At 54.3% G+C, this 20,670-nt stretch overlaps 1 protein-coding gene across 1 annotated transcript in view; it reads left to right on the top strand.

Annotated features, from left to right (window-relative positions):
* The window catches only part of LOC144736337 (uncharacterized), a 44,424-nt gene extending 24,004 nt beyond the window's left edge, over positions 1-20,420 (top strand). The window contains exons 4-15 of the mRNA XM_078619001.1: positions 1,999-2,240; positions 2,466-2,685; positions 3,872-4,048; positions 5,579-6,340; positions 6,676-6,790; positions 7,715-7,792; positions 8,448-8,476; positions 9,374-9,663; positions 10,188-10,360; positions 11,979-12,498; positions 13,484-13,592; positions 13,816-20,420. Of these exons, the coding sequence (XP_078475127.1) occupies positions 1,999-2,240; positions 2,466-2,685; positions 3,872-4,048; positions 5,579-6,340; positions 6,676-6,790; positions 7,715-7,792; positions 8,448-8,476; positions 9,374-9,663; positions 10,188-10,360; positions 11,979-12,498; positions 13,484-13,592; positions 13,816-13,950 (2,850 nt within the window). The 3' untranslated portion in view covers positions 13,951-20,420. The remainder of the gene's footprint in view (positions 1-1,998; positions 2,241-2,465; positions 2,686-3,871; positions 4,049-5,578; positions 6,341-6,675; positions 6,791-7,714; positions 7,793-8,447; positions 8,477-9,373; positions 9,664-10,187; positions 10,361-11,978; positions 12,499-13,483; positions 13,593-13,815) is intronic.
* Positions 20,421-20,670: the final 250 nt, after the last annotated feature.

Here is a 20,670-nt window from a genome sequence, read left to right as displayed (position 1 = left end):
GCCACTCACAGGGGGTGACCTCTTCCAATATTTGAGGCACCGCAGCCTCAGCAGGGTTATCCCCACTTTGTGCCATGATGTTTTCCTGGCTGAGAGATTTTCCCTCCCCCAGGACCTCACAGAAATGCTCAGCAAATCTGCAAACCTGTTCCTGGGGGTCGGAGATTGGATCACCGTTTTTTCCTCTAATGATGGTAATAGGTGTGGCGCTGCAGGTTACTTTTTTGATGGAGTTAAATAGTGATTTGTGATCGCGGGCTACTGAGGCAGACTCCATCTCCTCAGCAACCCGCGACCACCACCCATCCTTACAGCGCCTCACGGCTCTCCGAACCTCCGAGCGAAGACTGCGGTAAACCTCCTCATTCTCTGACGTGGGATGCTGTAGGCGATGAGAGTGGGCCTGTCGCTTTTTCTCAATTAACCTGAACACCTCCTCCGTCAGCCAGGGTTCCCGGGGAGGTCTGGACCGCGTACCCAAAGCAGCCATTGCAGCTGCATGAGTCACAGTCTTAAACCTCGCCCATTTACCCTTGACATCAGGTGGAGTGGGGGACGATGCCAACCCCAGCTGCAAGCGATGATGAAATTCTCGCTTGCAACTTTCATCAGCTAACTTAGACCAGGCCACTTTTGGTTGGAATGGGATCCTGGGTGTACACCCACCACCGGAGTGGAAGAATGGCAGGCGCATCTTACAGATGACTAGTCGATGGTCAGAGGGCAGATCAGCTCCACGGTAGGTCCTGGTGTCAAGGACATGGGCTCGCATCCGCTGGTCCGTCACTACGTAGTCCAACAGATGTTCTTGCTTGGACCCGGCATGCATCCATGATGTTGTGTGGATGCGCCGATGCCAAAAGAGCGTGTTAGTAATTACAAGCCCATGGGCTGCACAAAAATCTAGCAGCCTCCTACCGTTATTATTGAGCTGATCTGGCCCATGCCTTCCAATCACTCCAGACCAGGTGCCAGCATCATGACCAACTCGGGCATTGAAGTCACCCAACAAGATGACTCTGTCCCGAGTGGCCACTTTAGCCAGCACCTGTGACAGGAGGTCATAGAAAGCGTCCGACTCATCGGCTTTGCCTGCATCCCTCCACAGATGTTCGTCTTCGGTGGGGGCATAAGTAACCACGACCACCACTCCTCGCCTCTGATTGATGGGAAGGCGAGCCCAAAGTATCCTGGGGCTTACAGCTTCCCACACCTCACCGCCACGCTCCCACGCCCCCTTCATTCTTTTGTTCAGAAGAAGAGCCACACCCTGTTGTTTGGCAGTCTCCTGCCCCGAGTAGAGGACTGTCCACCCCTCATGGTGGCAGGAGCCAGAACCGGTCCACCGGACCTCCTGAATGCCACAGAGATCCAGGCGGTACCGGTCCAGCTCCCGACAGAGGAGTGGCAGCCTCTCCTCCGCAGTGAGCGTTCGAACATTCCACGTGGCCATCCGCAATGGTTTTTTGTTGTTTCTGGAGGAGCCCCGAGGGTTAAAATTCAATCTCCTGGCTCCGCCAAATGGGGTTTGGCCAGGAGACGTCATAAAAGCCTGACCCCCCGGGGCCTCCGGCACAAGCTTATTAATTACAGGTTTATGTTTAATTCGTAGTTTAGTGGTGGTTAATTGAAGGTGGAGGGGTTACCAGCCCCTCGCACCCGTCCAGAGCCCCCGTTTAGCCACTGTGGTGGTCACAGACGCCATGAGGGGAGAGGCCAATGGGCATTGGCCCTCCCCCCACAGCACTGCCCACGACAGTGTTGCCCGTCCGGCACCGCGAGGAGGTAGGAGGTTGTTTTGCCGGACCACACACAGACTCACACACACACTCACACACACACACGCTGCTCACTCCAGACACACACACACACACACATGCTGCTCACTCCAGACACACACACACACACGCTGCTCGCACACACGATCTCTCCTGAACTCCTTATTGTGTGGTGACGGTGCTGCTCTCACCTTCTGCTCTCACCTTCTCGACCACGCAGAGCCTGGCGGCTTGGAAGTCCCGGAGGATCGGTTCCAGCGAGAAGCTCCTCCAGCAGCAGAACGACAAGCCCGCCAATTCCAACGGCAACGTGCGGCTCTACCGATCCGGCGGCGGTGACGATCGTGGTGGCGATCGTGGTGGCGATCGTGGTGACGATCGTGGTGGCGATCGTGGTGGCGATCTCGTCGACGGCCGCGGCGGCGGCGGCCGAGGCGGCGGTCGCGGTGGCTTCTATAGCAAGTATGATCGTTACAACCGATTCACCGTCGGGTTTTGGGTTGGGCCACACAACAATCCGGCCAAATTTTTTGCCGTCCGAGACCCTCCGCCGCCCGGCACGGCCAAGCAAATGGAACCGGGGTACAGGTGCTCGGCGCTCCGAAATGTGATGCTTTATCCGGGTGCCAATTACCCACTGCCCTCTCCCTCCTCTGTGCTCACTCTCTCCCTCTCACTTCTTCGCAGCGGCGTCGATGATGATAACGATGACGACGATGATAACGACGACGATAACGACGACGATGCCGTCTACTCGTCGTCGCGGGGCGGCGTGAGCTCCCTCCGTCGTCCGCAGGCGGCGCGGGACTACGAAGAGGGCACGGAGAGGAGGAGGGAGACGGTGGACTCCGGGCAGACGAAGAGGAACCTCGTCACGGCCTCGTCGCAGCCATCCGTCGCCCTGCCCGTGAGACATCGATGGGGCCGGTGGGGGGGGGGGGCACTCGGCATGGATAAAAAAGGTCTCCGGGACCCAAGTAACTTAAGGAGCCCTGCGGCAAATGTTCAACTTCAAACTATAATTGACACAGCAGCCAATTAACAACATAGCCCATGAATATGGGACCTTCCTAGTCAGTATCAAAATATAACAATCGGTTTTACCCTTTCTGGCAATGAAACAGTTGTTGTGTCAAGATGCTAAAACACCAAACAAAAACCTTTTTCAAGGAATCCTGTCACTGCATTCCCCACAAACAGCACTTGTGATGAACATGCAAACAACGAAAACACATGCTCTGACACAATATGATGGCATTGTCTTTGAAACTGATTGGTCCGTACCAGAGACAGCTTTCTTTTGAGCCTCGTCTCAAAGTGTGAGACCAGAGAATGCCACGGTCGTCAACATGCCCTGATATATTATGTCAGAGCATGTTCTTTTTGTTTGCATGTTCACCCCAAGTCTTGTGGTTCATGCAGACATGGCTCCTTGAAAAATAATTCTGTTTGGTGTTTTAACATTTGAACACAACTGTTTTATTGCCAGAAAGGGTAAAACCGATTGTTACGTAGCCAATTAATGTACGTAATCTCTTAATTGATCTGCATCTCTCTTTTCTCGTCTCGCTATATCTGTTGTTTTTTATATATATAATATCTATAATGTATTTGTATACCCAGCATAGACTTGGGATGTTGGGTCAATTCCATCTCTTCAAAGAGTGCGTAAAGATGGTTGGAGAGATGCGTCCTTGTAAACCGCACTGAGAGGCCCGATAGAGGAGCACGTGGATTAGAGAACGCACGCAAGGCAGAGGCGTCGTGGTGACGATAAGAGAAGTGAGCGAGGCTTTTGCAGGGCGCATCGCAGCTCGGGGGCGTTCCGGCCGGAAGGAACGACGACCGATGGTTAAGACTAACAACGGATTGGCAGCGAAAGGGGGGAATGCACAATCCCAGTGGGGATGGGGCAATGAAATCAGCTGATGCGCAGGAGCAAGATGGCTTGTGGCATTTGCAGGACCATGAGGGATGGCAACAGCGTGGTGAGGCCGTCACCCGGCTGTGGATAGATTGTGGCTGATGATGATGATTAGAAATAGATAATATTAATTGTAACTGTTCTTTGTGCCAACACATCTATTTTGCAGAAATCAACCACGGTGTTCAAGGCCTACGCAGAGGCACCCAAGCCTAGCCCCTCTCCTAACGTGCCAGTGCAGCCCAGGATCAGTGAAGCCAAGCCGAGCTTGCCTGCGAGCCAGGCCTCAAGGATGGCTCCGGCCGCACAGTGGGACAGCGTGCAGTCCCTGCCCCGTGGATTCAAGGTACATTTAAGGATGACGTTCCCCGCAGCGTGCCCAGGACAGAGATCTAAAGAGAGAGGCCCGCGTCTAAGTGTCCGAATAGGAGAAGGTGAGCGGCGAGCCCCGGCGGCAGTGCAGCCGTGCTCTTGTTGCGGAGGTTTGTTGGTTTTCGTGGTTCGATTCTGGCAGGCGGCCCAAGTGAATGCAGGAGACTACGCGCTAATGACGAGGAAGACGGGCGTGGAAAAAAAAATCGCGGAAAATCCAAAAATAGAAAGATTTTCCTCGGATCTCTATGCCAAAAGCCACTAATATAGGTATAAATTATGTTTAAGTGAAGAAAATGTAGTTTGTTAATGGACAAAACAAAAAATTGCAGTAAAGAATGTATTGATCATGTCTTGTTACAAAAGTCCAGAAGACTCGGCCCACTAAGTGGATAACAGCAGAGCCACGCCAATCAACATCAAACTCCACCCACAGTTGTAAACATATGCAACTACTGTACTGTAGAGGCGATCACGTGGATTTAAAATTAACCGGATGCAAGATATTTGTTCGGTTCAAGCACGTGACGTGTAATAAACATTTCCAAGAATAAAAATGTAGAACAAGTTTTTAATTATTAATTTGGGCTTAATGTAAAATCCATGAGTTATTAATTTACATAAAAATCTCAGGTGCGCGGCTAATCCGCAAATTGGATAAACTCGCGGATAATCGAGAGTTGTGCTGCACCTGCGTATTAACCACGACACTCATCAGAGATCCCCTCGACGTCGTTGGCAACGTCCAAATTAGCCAAATTCAAAAACCAACCCCCGCAAGTAACTCGATTGGGATCACACACACACACAGCAGCAGCATCGCCCCCCTACTGCTAAATCTTGGCAGGACGCTCCCTGAAAAAAGAGTACTTGATGAGACTTTCCCCGGGCAAAACGAGTGGAACTATGACTCTCTCTAGTGTATGGAAAAATCTGCTAAACACACGTCCGAGTTGAAGTCTGTGAGCCACGTGATAACTTCGGGAGTTGGCGCGACGAGTACCGCTCAGTCCGCTGGAGAGCGGCCGTAGGATGCAGTTGGTTTCGATACGGTGGCTCCGTTGTCTGGTTCGTGTGGGCCCCAGTCACACTGTGGGCTGTCCTTAATTCTCCAATTGTGGGTGCAAAGACCTGGAATGATGACGATCTCCATTAAACATGAAAAACTATTGAACTATGTTCATTTTACCAGGAAGGCCCACTGAGCTATCTAACCCTTTTTGAGAAGTGACTTGGCCACAGATGACAGCTCAACGAAGTGTCTTAGCATCATCACGTGGACATTACCAGCAGCCAAATACTCTAAACGCGTGACGTTGATTCTAAATGTGGAGGGAAAAACCAGAGGACCCAGCCAAAAATCCACACGACCATCGGGAGAGAGACATGTAAACGCCAAATGATATAGGCATGGGGGTCGGGATCGAACCCACGACCTCATGTGTACCAGGCGAGGGAGTTAACATCTCTCACCACCGTGGCGCCCCTCATTCGACGTGTGCAGGCGGAGACGGTGACATCCTTCAACCGCCCTCTGGAAAAACCCTCGGACTCTCAAGTGGAGTCAGTGAAGAGCTACAACCGCACCGTGCAGGGCTGGAAGGCGCTGGAGGCACAAACCTCGAAAGCGGCACCCACCACCAAAGCGACCACCGCCACCACCATCGCCAAAGCGGCACCCACCACCAAAGCGACCACCGCCACCACCACCGTCACCAAAGCCACCACCGCCACCAAAGCCACCACCTACAACAACACTGGTTACAATAACGCCACCTCCAACAACACCGCCTCCAACAACACCGGTTACAACAACACCGCCACCACCACCGTCACCAAAGCCACCACCAAAGCCACCGCCTACAACAACACTGGTTACAACAACACCAGTTACAACAACACCGCCTCAACCACACGCAAGAGCTACGGCTCCACCAGAGCCTGGGGGGATGATGACGACGAGGAGGAGGAGGGGCCGTGGCGACCACCGCCGCCAGTGGCACCACCAGCGGCACTGCCGGTGGCACCGCCGGCGGCGCCGCCGCGGCGAGTCGCCTCTCCTCCCACGCCACCACCGAGGAAGTTCGACAGCTCGGCGGTGGCGGTGAACCGGCTGAGTCGGCGATTGCCGCCGCCGGTAATGACGAACGCGCATCCCGCCGCCGCCGCCGCCACCACCACCCTGGTGTCTCCCGTTGGCAAGACAACCTCCTTGGTTACCGTGACACTCACCAAATCGTCGCCGCCTCCCTCCGTCGCGTACCAGGTGTTTTATTATTTCTCGTTATTTTCATTTTTTTTTTACGCAGCTGCCGAGCACCGAGGCCCCCGGGGACGTCCGGCGGTTGTCGAAAGCTCCCCCCCCACCCTGACGCTGTTCAGAACGACCGGTGCCGATCGCGCGCCGGTGTCTCGGTCCAAACTAGGGATCGTTCGCAGGCGACACGGCTCCGTACCCGCCCGTCAAAACAAAGCGGCAGTGGCGGCGGCATTCCTTCGTGACGGCCTCGCGCCGTGAGGATGACGTGGGTGCCGTGCGTGCTTCCCACCCAGCGCCGTTGTTCATCACCGTGCCACCCCCCCCCCCACCCGACCCGGCAGGGATTCGGCGTCTCCGAGACGCGCGCCGTCGCCTCGGACAAGCCCAGCCGCCCCGTCCTGCCCGCCGAGCCCGCCAAGGTGCTGCCCCCCCCAAGCGTCGGCGCCACCCAGAAAGGTGCCAGACTCTACCCACCAAAGAAAAGAACACCACACACACACGCACGCACACACACACGCGCACACAAACACGCACACACGCACACACGCACGTGCACACTCACACATGCGTAAGGACAGTACGGGGCGATGTAGGGACAGTATGGCTCCCCGTGGCCATGGTTACTAATTAACGTAACGGGAACAGACAGGGTCACGTTACAGGGTGACGTGGGACCTGAGTGGTCGCTAACGATGATTGATGCGACAAGCGTTGGCAGAGTCTCGTGAGGGGAAGCACGGGACCCAACGGCCATGAATTGTAATAAGGGCAGAGACGACAGGGCCAGGTGCGGTGAGAGGGGGTTCGGGAACAGGGGCGTGGCCGAGCCGTGAGGGGGATAAGAGCCGGCGTGAGCCGGGGCTCAGGGCTGCTGTTGTGGGGGAACTGCTGTCGCTGTCGTCACCTGGGAGCGGGTCGTCTTCACCGTCCTGGAGTGGGCACCTTGTCGTCTTGGAAGGCTTGAGCGCTATGTTGTCTCAGAATAGAGTTACCTAAGTTACTCAGGTGTATATAGTCACTCACAGTTACTCGTTACGTTATCAGTGAGTCGGCAGACTTTATTCATAATAGATACACCTTCTTGTTCAGTTATATGTATATCTGAAAGCTACACTACACATGCACAAACACATGCACGCAAAGATCCTCCCCGTATAGCCTCGAACATACGGGGAGGCTCAGCCGATCTAGGGGAGGACCCATGACCGGTTCAGATATTCGTCACAGTTGTTGGCTGCAAACAAGAATTGAACTCGGGGGTCACGGCCCGATTCGTAGCATAGCGCACTGACTGCTGCACCACCACTCCCCATAAAATGTACGCACGTGTGTGTGTGTGTGTACGGCGATTCTAGAATATTGTTTGTTTCTACTGTGTAGTGAGCAGCACGAGCAACGGAGAAGTTTCCGGCAGGAAGAAAAACCAGTGGCGGAATGCGGAGTTCTTCGGATTTTCTGGTAAAATGCAAACTCCGGTTTCGATCTTTTGTTCAACTGGATTCATTCCCCGGGTTGTCACTGGGGTTGTGTGGACATACTTCACTGCGCTGGTCAACGCAGATTTGGTGACCTGATAAGATATCACTCGCCCACTCATGTTGGCCGTGGTCAGGAATCGAACCCGGGTGTTGATAGTACCGTAGTAGTCTCCGCGGAAATATCGCGTGGAGCAGGGAAGCTGGTAGTGGTCGTTGGTGTGGTGTTTAATTTTGGATCAGATCTGGCATGAGATGCAATGAGAGGAGAGTGGATACGGATTGGCTTATCAGTGCCCAGGCCAGGAGGCCGCTCAGCCCATCATCTGTCCCTCTGGGGGTCGATACAATGAAATTAATACCACTTTGTGGAATTATCCTATGGCCAAAAACTCTCCCCCGCCATAGGAACGTGGAATTTCCACCGCTGGCTATGCAGGGCTGTGAACGGGGAGATGAGCCCCAATGCCTCAATGCTGATTTGAGCTTCAGCAATAGATCACTCGGACCTTGTGGCTTGTTGTACTGTTCGTTGGTAATCAATTGCAATTGCTATCGGGAATCTCGGGTATTTGAATAATGTCATTGATGTCGCGACTGGCTGATTTTTGTCTATTTCCACATTCCTGTCTCCACAGAAGACAACGATGATGTCATGGTTGACCATGTAAGTAGAACCTGGGCTCACTTTGCTCTACACGATCGCTCCCTCGCTCACTCGCCCACTCCCCCCCCCCCCATGCACTCACCACCTTAGTCACTCGCTATCGAAACAACAACAACCGCCATTTGCCACTAAGTGGCGGTGACGTCACCACGGCGCTTGTGCCAGGCTATGTGCACTTAAGGCCACTGAAGTGTCGAACGCCCACTGGCAGATCACGGGACTGACCAAGTGCCATGGGTCGGCTGACTGAGATGACTGAGAGCACTGACTGCTATCGCGATCACTGACGCACTCACTCAGCGCATGAATTATTTGAATGCATGAATCATGGAATAAATGCATGCAGCTACGTGCGGTGCCCAAGACGTTCAACATACGTGAATAAAAAATAGTGAATTAGTCGACATGGGAAAGTGAGCGAAGGTGGCTGAGACAATGGACAGACGAGACAATTAACAGATGAGACAATGAACAGACGAGACAATGGACAGACGAGACAATGGACAGACGAGACAATGGACAGACGAGACAATGAACAGACGAGACAATGGACAGACGAGACAATGGACAGACGAGACAATGGACAAACGAGACAATGGACAGACGAGACAATGGACAGACGAGACAATGGACAGACGAGACAATGGCCAGACTAGACAATGGCCAGACTAGACAATGGACAGACGAGACAATGGACAGACGAGACAATGGACAGACGAGACAATGGACAAACGAGACGATGGACAGACGAGACGATGGACAGACGAGACGATGGACAGACGAGACGATGAACAGACGAGACAAACGGACGCATGCTGAGACGAACGAGCGAACGATCAAAGTCGTTAAACCGGTCAACGAATGGTGGAACGAACTGACGGACGAATCGGCGGGCAGGAGGCCGAGCGGAAGCAGCGGGAGGAGGCGGAGGAGGAGGAGCGGCGATGGCAGGAGCGTCGCAGACTGGAGGGGGCCGTGTCTTGGGGGGCCTCGAACCACGCGGCTTCCGGCGGGGGGAGTCGCAACGGAGTCGTCGGTGGGGGACCCGCGGCAGGGGGCAACGCCGGGGGGGCTGCGAGCGACGGCGAGGATGCGGAGGAGGTGGAGAAGATGAAGAGGGAGATTGAGGAGGAGGAGCGGCGGTGGAACGAGAGGAAGAGGCTGGAGAGGACCTCGTCCTCCAGCAGGTGACGGCACCGTCGCTCACATCGTCACCGTCGTCATAATCACATCACCATCATTGCCGCCGTCATTGTCATCAGCACGCCAATTGTAATCATCATTATAATGATCATCATCCAGATCATCGTCATCATCATCATCCTAAAATTTTCAAATATAATTAATAACATGATCATCATCATCATGAGTCATTACATTATTCATTGACAGACTGGCTGAGTCACTGATTAAATGCCTGATTGCTTGAATAATTCATGGAATAATTGATTAATCGACTGGCTGACTTAATTAACTGATTGGTCTATTCGTTTTCTCTCGTAGATTTATTGATTCAAATCATGATTTATTGATTCTTTGATTGCATGACTGCTTCCGCCGCTTCATTCTCTCGCTGACGAAATGATTGACTCATTCGGTGACTTGTTCATTATCCTCGCCAAACGAATGAACTCTTGACCGATGAATCTATTCACCGACCGACTGACCGATGGATTAACCGGGGGAACGACGGGCGGATTTGTTCTGGCAGCCCCACCAAACCCGGCCCCTGGAGTCCGACCGTCGTTCCGGGCAGTGCCGAGCAGCGTTCCCCGAACCTCCTCACCACCACCGTCACCACCGATGACCGCCGCTCGGCCAGCCTGCCGCGACAGTCTTCTCCGAGTGCGAGCAGCTACAACCCCTACATCTCCCTTGGCAGAAGTACGCGAGTGTGTGTGTGTACACGTGTGTGTGTACACGTGTGTGTGTGTGTACACGTGTGTGTGTACACGTGTGTGTGTACACGTGTGTGTGTGTACACGTGTGTGTGTGTACACGTGTGTGTGTACACGTGTGTGTGTACACGTGTGTGTGTGCACTTGCGCTATGAACCCGGCGACCCGAGTTCGATTCCCGCTCACGTCCAACACCAGTGACGATTATTTGAACCTGTCCTGGGCCTCCCCTAGGTCAATCGAGCCTCAAATGAGTACCCGTGCGGTGTGTAAACATCGCCACAAGGGAGGCAAAGGCGGCCAGCGTGGTGCTGGCCACCCACCCCCTTGTGTGACGTGCTGGCCTTCAAAGGTGCTCGCTAACAGCACTTGCTCCAACAGTCTGTTGAGGCTATACGGGGGATTTTTGTTTGCTTTGTTGTGTGTGTGCGTGCACGTATGTGTGCCCCTCTAATGGAACATCTGTGCAAGTTTGAAACTTTCAGGCTGCCCTGCCTACGATCCATTCTGGGTTCAATCAGGTTGGATTGTGTGAGGAGTTCACAAATCCTTGAAAGATCTGAACACGGTCCCATCAGTGAAGTCCTCCGGCGGGCAAGGCTGCACTGGCTGGGTCATGTAGCCCACATTCCCAGCCACCGCATGCCCAAGCAGCTTCTGTTTGGCTGGATAGAGGGGGCTAAACGGGCACGACCAGCAGTGTCAAATCGGCCTCTGTGGAGGAGGCTCGTGAAGGACGCTACTGGGCAGTTGGAGGCAGTCGCCCTCCAACAACAACAGAGGGCGGAGGAGCGACGCTCACAACAACGAGCGGAGTGGCGGGCGGCTATAACACAGCAAGTTGGCAGAGTAGGGGGCACAGGTGGTGCATCAGCCAGTCATCTCAGTCAGTCGATCCATGGCACCTGCTGGGTCCGTGCTGTGACCTCTTGCCAGCAGCGAGCCTTCAAGACACTTAGCCAGGTGCTGTCCAGATGCGGGGGTGAACATTGGGGTCTCAGTTTTTTACCCAATCCTGGCCAGCTGGCTCTAAAACGTAATCGACTAACTTAACCTACTTCTCGTGACGGTCTGAAAGTGCACCTAGCCTGGCACAAGTGCTGGGGTTACGTTACCGCCACTTAGTGGCAAACGGCGGATATTGTTGATGTGCCAGCCATAATCAGCGTCATGAATATTAATATCAGAATCATTGTTATCGCCCTTATTATGCCTGTTTGTACCCTGGCTTGCCAGCAGAAGTGTGTCGCCCCAGCGCAACACGTAGGTTTTTTCGGGGTGTAGCGATTTACTTCCACGTGTCTAAACACAAACGGGGCTGAAAACACCGGAACATGTATAGAAGACCAGAGCTTGGGAAACTCTTTGTTAGCGCCGGCTCGCCGCCTCGTTACGTCCCCGCTCGTCTGTGGCTCCCTCGCGTCTCCCAGTCATTGTTTTGCGGCACGGTGCCAAGTTTTAATTAACGTCGTCTTCGTCATCGTCGTCATTGTCATCGCCGTCATAATCATTGTCGTCATCGTCATCATCACCATCACAATCGTCATCATTGTCGTCATAATCGTGATTGTCGTCATCATCGCCGTCCCCATTTCTCTCCCCAGACCGCTCCATGGGCTCCGCGGGCTCCGTAGGCTCCATGGGCTCCTCGCACCGCAGCCCCACCTACTCCTACCGCGACGCCAGCCAGCGCCCCTCCTCCTACCGCAGCAGCAGCAGCTCCTACGGGCGGCAGACGCTCAGCCCCAACTACCACAACTTCTCCAGCAGCTCCGGCGGCGGCGGTTACGGCGGCAGCGGCGGCGGCGGCGCCAGATTTGGCTCCGGCAGCCCGAGCTACAGCGCGACGTACAGCGTCAACTACGGCACGACCAGAAGCCCCGGCTACGGGTCCAGCCACGGCGGCTACGGCGGCGGCGGCGGTGGCTACGGCGGCAGTGGCAACGGCAGCGGCAGCGCCAGTTACAGCACGGCGAGAAGTCCCACGCAGACGACGGCGAGAAGCCCCGGCTACGGTGGCACGAGCTTCGGAGGGGGGTACGGGGGCGGCGGTGGTAGCAGCTCACTCGGCTCTGCATACTCGTCGCTGTCGGGGTACGGCGGAACCAGCTACAGCCCGGCCAAGTGAGCGCACGCGGGCGCGGGCAGCAAGCAACGCGACAGCGTCGTGATGATGTTGATGATGAGGATTCCGTGCAATTGTTAAGAGATTCGGCTCAAAGTGATGCAGCCGTTCAGTGTCCACTCACCCCCACCCACGCTGAGTGGAAGCTGCCTAGCTCTGTCGCTCCACACGAAGCTCCGGGTCTTTTCTGCCACAGTCGTGCCCTCAACTCTCTATGCTTGTGAAACGAGGGCCACTACAATGGAGCATCTGCACCGGTTAGAAACATTTAGGCTGGCCTGCCTACAATCCATCCTGGGTTTAACCAGGCTGGATTGGGTGAGGAGCTCTCAGAGCCTTCAAAAATCTGGACACAGTCCCATCATCAGCGTTGGCTGGGTAATGTACTGTCGCCCGCATGCCCAGCCACCGCACGACCAAGCAGCTATGCTTGGGGACCACCCGGTTTAAATCAAAACCCAGTCTACGCAAGTCCATGGGTCTCTGCGTCACTCTGAGTCTCTATGCGAGTCCATGGGTCTCTGTGACCCTCTGAGTCTCTTTGCGAGTCCATGGGTCTCTGTGACCCTCTGAGTCTCTTTGCGAGTCCATGGGTCTCTGTGACCCTCTGAGTCTCTTTGCGAGTCCATGGGTCTCTGTGACCCTCTATGAGTCTCTATGCGTGTCCATGGGTCTCTGTGACCCTCTATGTGAGTCTCTATGTGAGTCCATGGGTCTCTGTGACCCTCTGAGTCTCTTTGCGAGTCCATGGGTCTCTGTGACCCTCTATGAGTCTCTATGCGTGTCCATGGGTCTCTGTTACCCTCTGAGTCTCTATGTGAGTCCATGGGTCTCTACGTTATCACGACTTGGCCGAATAGCCCCGCTGGAGAGGTGCTCTGCCCCAATAGTGGAGGCGATTCCACCAACGGTGGCAGTGGTAGCGGCGGCGGCGTGAGCAGTTGCAGGGGCTGCCCCCTCACCTTGCGGGCTCGTGGGCTGCAGGATCGCGGGCGAGAAGAAGGAGTGCGGGAGCTGTGGCAACGCCATCGGCCACGGGGCGGCCATGTTCATCGACTCTCTCAACCTCTTCTTCCACATCGACTGCTTCAAGGTGTCGGACGAGGCACACACATACTCCACTATACACTACACTATACACTACACTGTACACTACACTATACACTACACTATACACTAGACTGGAATACACACACCACACGCACTACATTATAAACTACACACACACTACACACTACATACACACACACAACAGTGCGAGTTTGTCATCAAATTCCCCCCTCCCTTGCCCCCCCCCCCCCGTGTGCCCCCCGCAGTGCGAGGTGTGCTCGGGCTCGCTGGGGGACGCGCGCACAGGGATGGACGTGCGGATGCTGTCGGGGCGCCTCCACTGCAGCGGCTGCTACTTCCGCAAGCGTGGGGCTGGCGCCCAGCCAACCAGCGACCTGTGAGGGCCTCCGCCACCCACCCACCGTCACCCACCCACCACCGCTACCCACCCACCATCCACCCACCCACTCACCACCACCGCCACCACCGTCACCCACCCACCACCGTCACCCAACCACCACCGCCATCCACCCACTCACCAACACCACCACCGCCACCACCCACCCACCACCGCCATCTACTACCACCACCACCCACCCACCACCGCCATCTACTACCACCGCCACCCACCCGCCACCGCCACAACGTCCACGCAGACATCCACGTGCCCCGGGCGGGGAAGAATAAAGACGAGCTCCGGGTGACGTGTTAGAGACGAGCTCCGGGTGACGTGTTAGAGACGAGCTCCGGGTGACGTGTTAGAGACGAGCTCCGGGTGACGTGTTAGAGACGAGCTCCGGGTGACGTGTTAGAGACGAGCTCCGGGTGACGTGTTAGAGACGAGCTCCGGGTGACGGCCTGCAGGCGGTGGGAGGGTCCTGCAAGTCGAAACTTGCCGGGGTGCCACGACAGTTGTCGAGATGTTTGATTACAATATCTTTGAGATTAGTATTTTCGTAAAAAAATATTATTTGACTCGTTCTTTTTTTGGGGGGCATTTAAATTTGGTGGATATTTTGCGCTTCCCGTCGACGCGTGGATTGGAAAACACGGGTGGGATTTGCCCCGAACATCCAAAACGTGGATAGAACATCCAGAAATGCAGCTCCGCTGAGTTTGCCCATTCTTCTTCCAGTTTGGTTTCCGCTAGATTCGGCTGCTTCCCCACACTCGATAAAAATATCGTCGTGTGGACGCAAGAATCGGACGCTGGATGAACGGAGCCTGGAAAAGATTTGGGTCGGGGATTTCCACCTAAACGGGTTGAAACTGCCTTCCCAGCAACACCCGAATCGCGACGCACGATTTGCGTTTATGCATCTGGACCGAGTGGTGCCGCAGATGTAATTGTGGTCTAAAATTCACGTGGGATTTGGATTATTATATGTATTTTTTAACACAGGTGTATACGGCAAGTCCTCGTTTAACACGGTAGATGCGGTCCTGTCAAGTGAAAACAATTTCGCCGTAAGTGATGTAACAGTAAAGTTTGGCGAGGTGCGACGTCCTCCGTACCCACGCATGGTGAGATGGCGGCACAAACAACTGAGAACATGCCGCTGCGTTACTGTATCACTGTACCGCTCATCCACGCAGCTCAAGAAAGTAGTGCGTCTTTGACCGCTCAGAAACCGCGTTATAACGGTGGGGGGGGGGGGCACATTCCGTGATATAACGGGGGGGGGGGGGCGTTGCGCCAAAACGTGTTCGAGCGTGAACACCACCGCGCGTTAAGCGAGGACTTGCCGTACACGGAGCCGAACATTAAGAACGTGACGGTACCGGTCACTTAAACCCGTCAGAGAGCGTGACGGTCACTCACGGCCGTAACATTCCAAGCGCGGAACGATTCTTACTCAAGACGAGCCCCGTGAAGAATCTGGGAATCGCATCAACGTTTGATGAAACTGCGCAACGTCCAGGGATTCTAATTCGGCTCGTAACGTGCACCGGTTCTTGCGCGGAGAGTTCCCCAGAATTCCGTGCGGAGGTTAAATTTGACCACGCGCGTAGGCGTGCAGAGTCTTAATCCAGGGGAACTTCGGGTCGGACGATTTACACAATGCATTAACAGACTGAAATGTGTCGATAGCAATGCCCGCGTCTACTCACACTCACAACGCGTCAAATTCGCGACGCCAAGTCACCAGCGGTGGCTCGGCGTCTCCAACACGGCCATTCTGAACCCCCTGAGAGAGCAAGACACATTGAGACCCAGGGCTCAAGCCCAGGATGTCAGTGACTGCCGGCTCAATGGCTACGACGAAGCCCTTGGCGGACGCGGGCACCCGGGGGTTCATACCCGCGGGGTGCCACGGGGTGAGAGCTCAGTCAGAGAACCTCACAAGAGAAGGCAGAGACACCCAGAACCTGGGGGGAGGGGGGGTCTCAAACCCAGACGTCCGTTCTCACCGGCTATAATCAGCGAGGCTTTCCTGGGTCATTAAGAGGACATTAATTTTGACTGCTGTTAAAGTAAACTGACAAAGCTTGTACTCTACAAATGTTGGGGGCCTGCGGAATGCTAATAATGATTATGCACTTAATCCCAAGTTGCAACCCCCGAAGACGCTTTGCAGTAACGGAGATGAATCTTAATCGTGGGTGGCGTTGCGCCTTTCGATAAAAGAAGCGGTGGATTGTTTAGTGTGGCTGGTTCACGAGCACGGTGGGCGCGTGCCGTGCTGGGTGGGCGAGTGTTGTGCTGGGTGGGCGAGTGTCGTGATGAGTGGGCGAGTGTCTTGCTGGGTGCGTGCTACGGGTTGTTGCACTCAAGTCAGGTTGGCCGCTTTTGCTTGTGAACATCAAAGTCATTCCGTCGCACGGCCTCTGATCGTAGTGGGTTGCATTCGTTTCTGTACCGGCTTCTGATTTAACTTTATATATTTTTTTAATTTTCATATTTCTGGTTTCTTAACGGACTGTGGGGTGTAAGAGAGTTTTTTTTTATTTTAACATACATATATATAATTTTATGATTTTAGTTTGCCAAGTTCAGAACAGCGAGTCTCAGATGTTGATCGGTTGATCATCGCAGATTTAGAACGCCGTCCTATCGAGGGTTGCTGCGATCATTTGGCGATGCCGCAACGCACGGAGCAACATCCCCTGGGGGCAGAATCGTCGTCGCCCGTTAAGTTCTTCTCAAATATTTAATCTCCTGGCAAAAAAAAAGATATTTCACGAAAATCGTGGAAAATTAGTTGCCACCACGTTCGGTGCTGTGGATTAATTGACGTCACGATGGTCACAATGACGGCACGATGTTCACATGACGTCATCATTTTGGCGATTCATCCGATTCATTGTGGCATAACCGACAGCATGAGTGCGTGTGGGGAGCGGTGGTGCAGCGGTTAGCGCGCTGCGCCGCAAATCCGGCGGCCCGGATTTGATTCCCGCTCACGGCCACCAACACCAGTGACGATTATCTGATCATCTGAACCGGTCCGGAGCCTCCCCTAGGTCGACTCAGCCTTAAATGAGTACCTGTTGCGGTGTGTAAACATCGCAACAGGTGCCACTGGGGAGACAAAGGCGTCCGGGCGTGGTGCTGGTCACCCACCGCCTCGTGTGCCGTGCCGGCCTTCATAGGTGCTCGCTAACAGCACTTGCCCCAACAGTCTGTCAGGACTACACGGGGGATCTTTGTCTTGTGTGTGTGCGCGCATCATTAGCGTCAGAAGTTGTTAATTTACGACGATGAGAAGGGGCAGGCTCATGCGGGGTCGTCTGCAGGTGAAGAACGCGTCCAGCCAGGCGCAAACACAAAACGACACTAATGTGGAATAACTCCCGAGTGAAGGGAAGCTGCTGAGGCTCTCGTACGTGAGTCGATATCGGAGTTAGCCTGCCACAGGCAGCCAGCATGGGGCCTGCGTTCTGAGTTGACTCCAATTCTTCAGATGTTTCAATCGACGCGGCAAACAAACAAAATATTTGATGTACAATGAAGACACACAACCCAATCGGCCGATTGAAAGCTGCGGATTCGCCGAATTACAAAACAAAGAACACCGTCCGCCCTGGCAAAGAGGGAGAACGTTCTATCAAGTGCCTTATTTTGTACCGATTTAATGTAACTCAGCGTCAGCTGTTCGCAGTAACGAGTAGTGGGTATTTTCGCGGCGCCCCGAATTCGCATCGTTGGAGCAACTTCAAGGGAGGGCCGAGCACGCTTCTTGTTGTCCGAACGTCGCCGCAGATTTTTGCAGCCGATTGTTTTACTTTTATTTGTAGCTGATTTTTATGCGAGGCCACTTACACAATGATCCGGCCAAATTTGTGAGCGGGACTCACACTCACCAACTCTCTCAGCGTGGGTGAGTGAGAGAGTGACTCACACTCACCACCTCTCTCCCCGTGGGTGAGTGAGAGAGCCACTCTCACTCACCAACTCTCTCACCGTGGGTGAGTGAGAGAGCCACTCACACTCACCAACTCTCTCAGCGTGGGTGAGTGAGAGAGTGACTCACACTCACCACCTCTCTCCCCGTGGGTGAGTGAGAGAGCCACTCTCACTCACCAACTCTCTCAGCGTGGGTGAGTGAGAGAGTGACTCACACTCACCAACTCTCTCAGCGTGGGTGAGTGAGAGAGCCACTCACACTCACCAACTCTCTCAGCGTGGGTGAGTGAGAGAGCCACTCTCACTCACCAACTCTCTCAGCGTGGGTGAGTGAGAGAGTGACTCACACTCACCAACTCTCTCAGCGTGGGTGAGTGAGAGAGTGACTCACACTCACCAACTCTCTCAGCGTGGGTGAGTGAGAGAGCCACTCTCACTCACCAACTCTCTCAGCGTGGGTGAGTGAGAGAGCCACTCTCACTCACCAACTCTCTCAGCGTGGGTGAGTGAGAGAGTGACTCACACTCACCAACTCTCTCAGCGTGGGTGAGTGAGAGAGCCACTCTCACTCACCAACTCTCTCAGCGTGGGTGAGTGAGAGAGCCACTCACACTCACCAACTCTCTCAGCGTGGGTGAGAGAGTGACTCACACTCACCAACTCTCTCAGCGTGGGTGAGTGAGAGAGCCACTCACACTCACCAACTCTCTCCCCGTGGGTGAGTGAGAGAGCCACTCTCACTCACCAACTCTCTCACCGTGGGTGAGTTAGAGAGTGACTGACACTCACCAACTCTCTCCCCTTGGGTGAGTTAGAGAGTGACTCACACTCACCAACTCTCTCAGCGTGGGTGAGTGAGAGAGTGACTCACACTCACCAACTCTCTCAGCGTGGGTGAGTGAGAGAGTGACTCACACTCACCAACTCTCTCAGCGTGGGTGAGTGAGAGAGCCACTCACACTCACCAACTCTCTCCCCGTGGGTGAGTGAGAGAGCCACTCTCACTCACCAACTCTCTCACCGTGGGTGAGTTAGAGAGTGACTGACACTCACCAACTCTCTCCCCTTGGGTGAGTTAGAGAGTGACTCACACTCACCAACTCTCTCAGCGTGGGTGAGTGAGAGAGTGACTCACACTCACCACCTCTCTCTCCGTGGGTGAGTGAGAGAGCCACTCACACTCACCAACTCTCTCCCCGTGGGTGAGTGAGAGAGCGACATTCGCTAAGATAAGTGGCCCTGAGCAATGAGCTCTCCCACGCGTGCACAGCGAGCTAAAACGACGGAATGATCGGCGCCCCATCAAAGGCGTCGTGCGCCACGCGATGACGCAATTTGGCTGCGTTGGGTGGCGGAGGGAAGGACCGTTTCACTTTTGGCCAGATCATCGCGTCGTGTGGTCTCGCCCCAAAAATCACTTGCGAATAAAAAAAAGCGACACGCGAGTTGGCCGAGAGAACCGCACGACGCCATGACGTTAACAGGACCGTTGTGTTTTATAATTCATCAACATTCATTCGCGGTGCTCGGGGTTGTCACGGCAAGCGTCACGATGCAGGCAGCACATCGTCGTCATCATCGTCATCATCGTCACCACCTCCGTGCGTCGGTCGGCTCGATGGCCCGAAGTGCGTCTCGACGTTTGGTGCGAGCACGGGGCCGGTCGATATGGGCTCGAGTCCTGCGGAGTCCAAAAATAATCAATAGACAGCCGGCATCATCGTAGTGCCGCGCAGCGTGGAAGACCATCACGACGCGTGTCAGCGCAGGGCCGTGCCCTCCCTCCGAGCCTCCACACAGCACCCCAGCAGGACATGGCCACGACGCCACCGACTGTGTCTGTGCGAGGCTGCTTGTTGTCTTGTTTGGTTTGTTGTTGTTCCTCCCGCACCTCCGGCGAGCACGGTGGGCTGCGTGCGGTGCGACACAAGTCCAACGCACACGGCACGCACAACAGGGTCGCGGTTCACAACTCGAGCTCTTTCCGGACTGCTGCCGCTCGGCTGCCTCGGGGTTGGATTTACCGGTGTAAGGCACTACCACTAGCCTTCCATCGATAATCACCCAGTGTAAATGTGCCCTACATCGATCCTGTTGCCTTATGAAAAAGGTTGGGAGGAATATTTGGTAACCAGGAGAGGATGAGATGAGACGGATGTGGGGAAGGGAGCGCACGCCGGATCACCACCAGCACCACCACACGCTCGGGTCGAGCGTGCCGGAAATGCCTTGGCCGTACTTTTAAGGTTGCAGTGATCCACCAACAAACATTGTCGCTCATGAAATGTGGGGTGGTTGGAAATCTCCGCAGCGAGTTCGTGATGGGGACGAAGCGGCGATGGCCTCCAGCCACCCGTCTTGTCGTGCTCTGTGTTGTTATTTTAATTTTCTTCTCTAAATGTGGTGTGTGGCTAATTTACGATGCAAAGCATTTTGGGGGAATGTTTGCTAAGGACTTTACATAGCCTGCACGTGTGCACTTCAGGTATAAAATAAAATATTCTCTGTCTTATTTTCAACGAACACTACGAGTTTTGTCGTGATTTTCGTATGTAATTATTTGTCTAATAACGCCACTTTTTATTTCCACCACTACCATCTTTTGCACAATTTTACAATTGACGTAAAGCCCATTGGAATACGGCGCTATATTTACACATCGATATAACTGAAGTTCATCCCGGCTATTCAGATCTTCATTAACATCATCGTTGTGAACTCCTCAGCCGATGTCGTGGTAGAGCTCCCCTTCGTGGCAAGTCCTATGGATGTC

This window comes from Lampetra planeri, chromosome 60, assembly GCF_965212315.1.
Source record: "Lampetra planeri chromosome 60, kcLamPlan1.2.h2, whole genome shotgun sequence".
Lineage (NCBI taxonomy): Eukaryota > Metazoa > Chordata > Hyperoartia > Petromyzontiformes > Petromyzontidae > Lampetra > Lampetra planeri.
Note: the sequence above shows the minus strand (reverse complement) of the source record. Positions and strands in the feature narration are given on the sequence as shown.